Source organism: Ylistrum balloti, unplaced genomic scaffold (genome assembly GCF_031769215.1).
Source record: "Ylistrum balloti isolate Yb309-2 unplaced genomic scaffold, AGI_CSIRO_Ybal_v1 Utg369928, whole genome shotgun sequence".
NCBI lineage: Eukaryota > Metazoa > Mollusca > Bivalvia > Pectinida > Pectinidae > Ylistrum > Ylistrum balloti.
The window spans coordinates 707,975-718,640 of NW_026782042.1; the positions used below are offsets into that span (position 1 = coordinate 707,975).

General features: G+C 37.2%; 1 protein-coding gene across 1 annotated transcript; it reads left to right on the forward strand.

Moving 5' to 3' along the window:
- The first annotated feature begins 4,061 nt into the window (after nt 1–4,061).
- Nucleotides 4,062–10,666, forward strand: LOC132547020 (branched-chain-amino-acid aminotransferase, cytosolic-like). The gene is made up of 10 exons (XM_060210755.1): nt 4,062–4,285; nt 6,173–6,367; nt 7,267–7,377; nt 7,565–7,693; nt 7,911–8,071; nt 8,583–8,725; nt 9,117–9,202; nt 9,469–9,537; nt 9,669–9,806; nt 10,166–10,666. Exons 1-10 carry the CDS (start codon nt 4,154–4,156, stop codon nt 10,205–10,207), a joined length of 1,206 nt encoding a protein of 401 aa, XP_060066738.1. The 5' UTR covers nt 4,062–4,153; the 3' UTR covers nt 10,208–10,666.

Consider the following 10,666-nt stretch of genomic DNA (forward strand, 5'->3'; position numbering starts at 1 on the left):
AGAAAGGATAAGCCTGCAGTCTATTACTAATTATCTGAAGAGATGGCAAATTGTTTTAGCCCTGCTCGATCAGGGATGTTTCTTCTGATTTCTACTTTGTATAAGACATTGGAGAGTCCAAGAATAAGACTGGCTGTTTTCTAATGTGTGCTTTTGAAGGAGCTGACTGTAAAACCATCCACTGCAAAATTTAGGATTTCCTTCCATGTGTTCTACTTGGGAGACATGATGAGACCAACACTGATCCTCCCATTACATCTAATTGGATCCTGTTTGCTCCCTTGGTGCTGAAGACACCCATCATCATATGACCCTGATTATTGCCAGCGGTTCGAGGATGTCACATCCTAAATACAAAACAGTAAGGTACCTTATATCCGGATATTTTTTGCGGTGTGCAATTTTGTTGAAAAAAAACCCAAAATGCACTTTTTGCAATTTTTTTGCATATTTGATTTTTTGTGATTTCATAATCCACAAAAAATTAAAAGGCCCCTTTTGAATACTTCATAATGGACACAGCTTACATATACACCAGTATAGAGATTCTAACATAACTGGCTACTGACTAGTAATACTAGATAAGAGATGTACATACTGACTAGTAGGTATGGATTACAGAAGTATTCACGGCTTGAAAGTGTTCAGGCGCCTGCACTCAAAAGATGCATAAGTTTAAACATATTTTATTTGACCAAAAATCAAGTGGAAATGGACACAAGTTAAACAACTTAGGAACGTCCACTTCCATAAACAATTATACAAGGTTACATATATATATGGCAGCATTTCATGAAACATTGAATCATTGATTTATACATAAAATAAACATTACTGTATACTGATGGAAAAATTCCCAATATCAGCAGCTTTATAATATTACTAGTAAGATATAAAAGATGCATTACTCATGCTCCAAGTGTGAAAGTTTCTTCAGGACTACAGGTATCTAATACGTCTAGAGGATCCAAACATGGAAGTCTTCTTCTTTATCATCCACATGTAACAGTGTTCTTCAGGATCCAAGCGCGACCGCCTTCTTGATTATTAAAATATGACAGTCTTATAGACTCCGCATTGGCAGATCAAAGTGTGGCATTGCTATAGTCAGTCAGCAGAAAACTGGTCGTTCCTATATCTTAAGCAAGGATGATATTCCATTAAGGGGATGCAGTGTGACGTTCAAACACAAAATGTGTCCGTCTTCTTCTCATTTAATAGCTTAATAGATAATAGCTTTCCTGAAGACCTAATGTGGTGCTCTACAAGCAGAATTCAACGCTGGTAATACGGATACGTTGACCTGGTAGAATCAAGCATGATATGTGTTCCCTAAATTTAATTAAATGCACGTCCATCTTGTAAGAGCCAGTGCAGAGTTTTAATTACTTAGTGTGATACACTGAGGCGTTCTCGTAACCGGATGGAGTGAACTTCCCATTCAGTGTGAGTGTGTTATTGTTGAAGGACAAAGTATAGCACGTAGAGATTTTCTTATAAACTCAAACGTGATATCCTTACAAGACTAATGTGTGACATTCTTCATCAAATGTGTCAATATTGCATTCTCCTCGGATAACACGTTGCAATGCACGGTGTAGTACACTCATGGTAGTGTAGAAGTCAGAATGACATTATTTTAGAAGAATGGTCCTTGATTTCCTAATAGAATCCAATGTGTCATTCTTCAAAAGTATGGCATTCTCATGGTAGAAAAGAATGGAAGTTGTTAGAATGGGACATCGATTTTACAAAAGACAAACACTTGAATAGCACCTTTCAATATAGAATTAGATAATGTATAGTTGCAGCTGTTTCGTCATTCCTGGACTCGTCAAAGATAATATATCAATGTATACATTTTGACTACCGACACATGTGCAGTGGGTGCGGTGACATACCTATCTACTTATCAAGCTTTCCTTCAGGTAAACAAATTGTGTAAACAACTGAAGTCGGTCATCCAAATACTTAACATGACCCTTGTTAGGTTTACCAACACCCAAATAAGAATATCATCTGAACGTTAATCTACACCACATTTACCACGTTGATTGTTTGTGGTAAAATCGTGTATACACTGTTGTTGTCCCGATACATTCGATAAACATAGACCTTTTCCTGGTGTGGAAATGTGACATCAACCTAACATAGCATTCCCGACTTTCTTTTACTCTTTATCTCTGCGACAACACGTAACCCGGATATGTGAATCGACAACACCAATGATGATAAACTGCTCTGAAATCTTTCGATCTGCGAGCTACCATATCAACAAAACAATCCGCTATAACAGGATTTAAAAGTGGCTGCTTATATTTGGTTACTTAATTAATATGCAAAAAAAAACCTCTTCTGTTACAAAATCACCAAAGCATGTCAAAGAGAAAGGCCATGTATGTTTTTTGCATTACAACAAAAGAATGTGTTTGAAAGACGGGCGAGCTCAAACGTGCTTAAAATTCTCACTTTGGCCTCCATACTTTTATATACTCCCGCTAAAGGAGATGTAGTAATTACTTTGCGCGTGCGTGACTCCATGTACCAAAGATTGTACAAACGACACACACACAAGTGAACAGCACCTTTTCATGATTCAGAGTGAGATGCAGTAGAGTCAAACAATGAATTAATCTGCATCATACAGCTGTTTCGTCCTTCTAGGACTCCTCAGTGATGCTACATCATACCGCTGTTTCGTCCTTCTAGGACTCCTCAGTGATGCTACATCACACAGCTGTATCGTCCTTCTAGGACTCCTCAGTGATGCTACATCATACGGCTGTTTAGTCCTTCTAGGACTCGTCAGTGATGCTACATCACACAGCTGTATCGTCCTTCTAGGACTCCTCAGTGATGCTACATCATACAGCTGTTTCGTCCTTCTATTTTTGATACATCAGATAACTTTATAATAGCGTCAAGTACATGTGTATTTTCTGAACCGTGCCACTATTCGAGTGACTTAAAACGTGGCAAGCAGGTTACGGAAAACCTTGAGGCCATGTTATTCAGATATATATTTTGTCTGAGGTGAAACCTAAATGTTATTATTACAGTTTTTTCCTCTGTGATCTATTTCAATGTATCTCCTGAATGTGATATGCCTTTTATGTTAATTTTTGAGTGGTATATGTTGGTTCATGTAACTTGTAGACAATAAATTTGCTTACTGGCCATAAAATAGATACTTGATATAGAATAACTAAATGAATAATATAGGAGACGATACCCGGACACGGGAGGTGTCATGGAGACGAAAAACCTGTCAATAGTATAGTATAACAGTTGTATCCAGGCTGTTGTTCTCACGGCTCTTTACAAAGAAGGAATAAGATGGAGACTTCATGGGGCATCAAAACATGATTAAAGGTTGGTTTAATTACTTCTGCTAAAACAGATCCTTGCTGCTTCAAATATTTAAACCGCGAAAATTTTCACCACAGAAATTACATTCTTACAGTATATAATAGATAAATACAGCTTAGACTTCGTTTCAGATAACAATTTTTACTTCTAAATATCTTGTGTTGAGATATATAATTGTAAATAGGTCTCTATGGTCGTTATTAGGTATGCGCGAACACGTTGCAAATAGGTGCTAATATCCTAAAGTACCTACACATTAAGTCCGTTTTGTTCTTCAAAAGAAATAAATCGTTGTCATTTTGAGATTGAAATTTCAAAATTAAAAGAAACAACATTCTGATCGATTCAATATATATATATGCAAGGAAATAAACAAGTGTTATATTACATTTCAAAATAGACTGTAGTAGGAATTAGGCAACATCTATAGTCTCGGTAATATTCCAGACCGCGTGTGTTTACATACCTAACCTGTACGTTGTTATCTAGCATGCAGATATGACGTCTGTCTGTGTACACTAAGATTATGAATGGAAAAGTTTGTAACTCAATAGTAAACAATGGGCCGATGTGTGTCCAGTCACGTGATCACTCAGTTGGAGGTGTGTCAGTGACGCGATAGTCGTTATCCAATGAAAACATTCAACGCAGCACGATTGTATGTTGAAACTCGGATGTATGATGAAACACGGGTATACATACAAACTGTTATGTTACCGCAGATTTAGTTGTAAACAATATTCGACCTATCAACACTGAAGCTGTAACTTCACACTCGGAAAAAATGGAATCGGTAAGAAAATGCCTCATCGTTACAACACGGAAACTAAATCCTGTTTCGACAGTTTCCAGATGTGTTGGAACTCGGACCAAACAACATCGAGAAGATCAAATTTCCGACGGACGATCGTTCCAAGTAAGGGTTTATTTTTGCCTATGTTACATGTATTAGATACTTCCCGCTATATCTACGTGTGTGTTTTATTACTTCATCTTTCTGGACCTACATTCTATATAAACAATAAATGTAGAATATTTACATTATAGGACATTAGGTACACAATTTAATATATTACATAATATCACGGACTTAAATATACAAGTCCGTGATAATATACTGGAAACAAAAACTAAAAACGCAGAAATCTGTGACACAAAGCATCATTCAACACAAACGAAAAAATCCTAGATGTTTATATACTTCCGATAAACATGGACACATCTATTATAAGTATGGTATTAAAACAACGTTATTCTATACAAGTTCGGCGGATGAGTTCTATAGGCATACATACATTCAGCATTATATCATATATAATATATTGTCTCGTGACTATCGACTTATTCTACAAAGTTAGTAGGGAGTTTATCGAATTCCTTGTGTTAACCCGATGTAAATGTGACTCGACTTTCTAGGAATTTAAATATATCACGCCATTCGTGCTCTCGCATTATATCTATATATATATATATATATACACCACTCATATATAGTGTAACTTGTTGTAAATGAGCGCGGCAATATACACGGGCTGGTACGGTATTTCAACATACATCTTTATAAAACTGACTTGTTGTATATTGAGTTAAAGTGTTACTATTTCAAAGACGATTTAACTTATCTTAAGATATGTATATTAAGCTGTAAATACGACTTACAATAATATACAATCTATTACGTCAGAAAATGGAATAATAGCGTTTTGCATTCCCGACACATATTTTCTTAAGATAAGTAGATTTATGTACCCAAGTCGTTTTATTTGAATGTCAGATATAAGGATAAACTGTGGTATGTTAAATTATTTAACCCAAGATGAAAACAATTATGTCCGTAAATGAGGATATTACAAATATCCATAGTGCATTTATGTTAGGAACTTGTGTCTCCTATACGCTTCCGTAGGCTGGTGAGAGTCAACATTTGGTTATGAGAAAAGCGTATTTTATACACGGTATGACTAATCTGTAAATACGTTATATATAGTTGCACCAATATCAAATATCTCGTTGTTTTCGGAGATTCAGCATAATCTTTCAGTGGGAGACATTTTATACTAGAAGGTACCTTACCTGTTGTAATTTGATCATAAATAGACATTGTAAATGATGATAGTTTTGTACATCTATATTAACACTGCGTTTTCGCGCTTTCACGTTCAGTGTGTAAGTCTGTATGTATGTCTCTGTGTATGTCTGTGTGTATGTATGTGTGTATGTCTCTGTGTATGTCCCTGTGTATGTCTCTGTGTAAGTCTGTGTGTATGTCTCTGTGTATGTCTGTGTGTATGTATGTGTGTATGTCTCTGTGTATGTCCCTGTGTATGTCTGTGTGTATGTCTGTGTGTATGTCCCTGTGTATGTCTCTGTGTATGTCTGTGTGAATGTCTGTGTGTAAGTCTGTATGTATGTCTGTGTGTAAGTCTGTGTGTATGTCTCTGTGTATGTCTGTGTGTAAGTCTGTGTGTATGTCTCTGTGTATGTCTGTGTGTAAGTTTGTGTGTATATCTCTGTGTATGTCTGTGTGTATGTCCCTGTATATGTCTCTGTGTATGTCTGAATGTATTTCTTTCTTTCAATATTGTTCGAATCGGTAATATATGTTTTCCCTCTATTTCTGTAATTCTTTATCGTTTGAGAAATTAAAGGAAATAGTAATAAAACATTAGATTTTTAGGAATATAGCATATTTTTAAAACAGGAAACATATTTTATTCTAGGAGATACATAAATAACTTTCTTCAATGTATGCTAGCTGGCCAAAGTCATTATATAATGACACATAATATTTTGTGACCCGCAGGCCAAAGACACAATGGTGTATCGGACAAGCAGACCTAAGGTCAAACCGGACAGAGATACGCTCAGTTTCGGTAACGTTTTTACTGACCACATGCTGACTGTGCAGTGGGAAGGCCAGTGGTCAGCCCCAGTTATATCTCCACTGAAGAACCTATCCCTCCACCCGGCAGCTAAAACTCTCCAGTACTGCACACAGGTATAATGATGTAGAACTGAACGAGGTTCTTATCATTGACATCAGAAAGAAATGGCCTTTATGTACAAGTTCTGTTACGATTGCCAAAAGTTTTAAGTTAACTTATATCTGATGTCAGTTGTTGGTGTTGTAGTGAATGAGTGATCGTTTCCAAATATTTCATCGTAAAGTCGAAGTTTATGAACAAATTACGACATCCAACAACCCACGTGGTAGATGGCTGTAAGGATGCAGTTTAAATGCCTCGCAGTGGTCTGGTGAGAAGGTGATCTACCTATATCTTAACCTTAGTTGGGTTGTAGGTAACACATCCTCCTCATACTCCATGGGTTACGCTCACTGCAGTTCTCTGCACCCCCAGTCTGTGATTGGTCATTTTTTTTCCCGGAACCAGCTTTAGACCAATCCAGTTACTAAGCTTGTGCCTTTAATTTTGCCACATCATGTTCAGGTGTTGTAGAGAGTGATAGTGAGTGTAATCCTTGAAATATCGAGGATTATACCTCATTTGTGACCAGGCAAATTAAAATAAAATTGTCATCTTGTGAAGTATCTGAAATTTAAAAATGATTCATAGGATATTATTTATTTGTAAGCTTATAAATCTTGGGTAAAGGAGTATTTTCGTACATTGTAACATTGTCCTTACACAATGCTAAAACTTTTTTTTGGGGGGGGGGGGGATGGGGGGGGGAGTTGGGTTGTTATTATCAGATAGTTCAACACGACTCAACGTATGAATTTTGGTGTATTTCGTTACCTCGGCCCGCTGTACTGTTGTTGTTATAACAAATGACGACCGTTGTAAGAGATAGTGCTTGTAACTAAGTGTACAAATTTTTACAATAATTCAATGTATTTAATTATGAAAATATTGCTTATTAACGTCCCTGTTTTAGGTATTCGAGGGTATGAAAGCGTTCCGAGGTTATGATGATAAAGTTCGACTTTTCCGACCAATGGACAACATGAACAGGATGGTGGGGTCTGCCGAGAGAGCAGGACTTCCGGTGAGTTGAAATATTACGTTCCTCAGTTTGAAGAGAAAAATATTCTATCAGATATTCGGATAAATATGGAGATGATCTTTTGTATCTTACCACAAAATAATCTGCAGGCTTATTATCTAAATTTTCTTTTTCTTTGAAAATCGCTGTTTTCAATAACATTTGGAACATTTTTCATGGCATTTAACAGACGTTTGACTCCGCGGAGCTACTTGGGTGTTTGATGAAGCTGTTGAGCGTGGACAAGTCCTGGGTCCCTAGGGCTACCCCAGATCTACCTTATTCTGTCTACCTTCGGCCGACTATGATAGGGACAGAGGTATGCTTTTCTGATTGTCTCCTGTTTCATGTTTAACTGTATTAAAATGTTTTGCCATGAAACGAAATCATGTATGTTTATAGAAGCCAAGGTTTCGTGTTTTCAATATGTAATTTTACATCAAACAGTGCCACTACAATCTTATTCAAACTACATGGGGTCATTATAAATCAGAACACCTTTGATGTGGATTTTCACCATACTCTTTCCGTTACAGCCTGCCTTAAAGGTAGACAAGCCTGGGTCATGTCTGCTCTATGTCGTCGCCGGACCAGTGGGCCCATATTTCAAGACAGGAATGGAAGCTGTGTCACTTTTGGCGGACCCTAAATACGTCAGGGCCTGGCCCGGGGGCTCGGGCATGTACAAGATGGGATCGTTAGTATCATTAAATGTTTAGTGTATTGTTTATAGAACACCGTTTATTTGTTATTTACCAGAGTAAATGTAAACAAACAGAGAACATTTATCTATGATATCTTATTTAAAGGTGTCAATCTACTACCAGATATTTTCATGTTTCAATAAAGAGTAGTCTCCCGTGCAGAAGAGGGTTTGACTCGCTGACAAACTGGACTAATTAAATAAAATAAGATATTTCATTTCACTTCGTCCCTCGTTACACCAATCGAATGTAATATTGAGTGAAGCGAAATAAACTGACTTCTTACTCATCTTGAAATCATAATCACGTGATCTGCAGTCTTATAAATTTTTGGTAGCAACTTTTGAATTGCAGTTATTTGTAATTCACAATCTTTCAACATTTCAACATATTAGCAGTCGTTGGTCTGGTATTAAGGATAGCGCCATGTAAAGGACGAAAATGACGTGTTTTTAAATTTCAATCATTCAGGTATGGAAGCTAAATTTGATCGTGATATTTCAGAAACTACGCGCCAACAATACACGTGCAGAAGGCGGCACTACAGGCGGGGTGTCAACAGGTGCTATGGTTACAGGGAGACGAAGAAGAAATAACAGAAGCGGGAACGATGAATTTGTTTCTTTACTGGATCAATCCTGACGGAGGTAGGTCCAGACTCTCTGTCTACCTGGCCTTATTTTAAATAAAACATCATCATACGTTTTTATCTTAATACCCGATGCCTTCCCTTCTTGTAGAAATGCTTTTAACCAACAGCAATAATCTGTGGAGAGTCTGATCATAGTGAAAATGGCGAACATATAGCTACCACGATATGATTCTGATACCACTACTAATATCATACAATTATTTTGAACTAATGTCAAGACTAAGTCTGCTTGTCGCTCAGACTTGATTGTTCATCTTTGTGCGCGAAATTTGTTTGGAAAAGTCGTACATGGTTGAGTGTGGTTTCCATTTGTGTATGGAACTGATCAAAAATATTGATTGCGAGTTTTCAGAACCAATTTGATGTTGATTATACATTGTTTCTAGAGAAGGAGCTGGTAACAGCGCCGCTAAATGGTTTGATACTACCAGGAGTCACTCGCCAGTCTGTGATAGATCTGGCCAATCAATGGGTGAGTAACTCAAGTGCCCGTATGTGAAACGTAATAGTTCCCCCCCCCCCCCCCCACTCCTCCATCCCATGGTTTGTTTGTTTGTTGACAAGTTTTCATTCTCCGCGACTCCTCCCGTTGTCAGTGTTCTGAAATGTTTACGTCAGTCAGAGACAAATATTTCGTCATATTGTACCGAGTCCTAATTTGAAATGATTTGAATATTAAACCACAAACATCGCACAAGGTCCTAGCTGAATTTATCGATTAAACTTTTTTGTTTAAAGGGTGAATTCAAGGTGACAGAACGTTCAGTTACAATGAAGGAACTCCTGAAAGGAATAAAAGAAAACAGGGTAAGTATTAAATTATATACCTTTTAAGTAAGGGAGGTCGTTTGAGAAATATTTCCGAAAAGTTAAGAAAATCATGAATCAATTTTGATGAAATGTGTGACAATTTTCAGTGGTCCTGTTGTTGGTTGTAGGTGATAGAGATGTTCGGGTCAGGCACAGCAGTGTCCATCTGTCCGATCAGCAAAATTAAGTACTGTGATCAGTGGTACATCGTATCTGAACAACAGAAGCTGGCTACAAGATTGTTTGGACAGCTCACCGCCATACAGGTACGTTTTGTTGGTTGTCATAGTTGTTATATCTCAGTATTGATCGCGATCAAAGCAAGATTAAAACACAGCATTGGATTGAAATATGTCCTTTGTATCGAAATTGTACATTAAAAAGACTATATATGACAATGACAATTTTTTTTCAAGGGGTGGAGAGGTTTTATATATCACACGTGTTCAGATTAAACTGCTTTCCAAAATCTTAGACCGGCTACTGAAAAATAGTCATAGTCCATGTTAAATGAAAACCAAGGAGATACTGCCGAAACCTAGGCCGCGACACAAGAACATGTATAGGTGTTTTAGGTACGAAGTTTGATGTTATCAGATCTTACGTTTTGAATTTACACTTGCAGTACGGCGAATGTCCGAGTGAATGGGCAGTGGAGGTAGACTGACCTCCCCATGAAGGTGTTATCTAACAACCATGGAAGACATTATCAGTTCCTAAGGCAGCCATACTTTGATCTTATTCTGGTTAATGTGCAAGAAACGTTATTTCCTGGTCACTGAAGTGACATTGAATCAAACGCGTGATTACAAGAATCTGATGTTTTCAAACACACAATTGACTTGAGATGAGAGTATAATAACAGACGAGGTAGTTTATACGGAAATATGTGTTTGTGAGGGAACTTTTGGAAGTAAGCTTGTGGAAGCTGGAGCTCGCCGAACAAAGCGATCATATACCTGTAATCGGACGCGCCCTACGAAAACAGAATTATTCTCTTTACCAGTCTCAAGCACTGGGAGTTTTTAAACTTCAATATTTTGTAGTATAATATTTGCATGAAAAGATTTCTAAGACAGTACAACTTATTGTGTATTCTCTTAAAAATGTTTGATGTGTCCTCTCT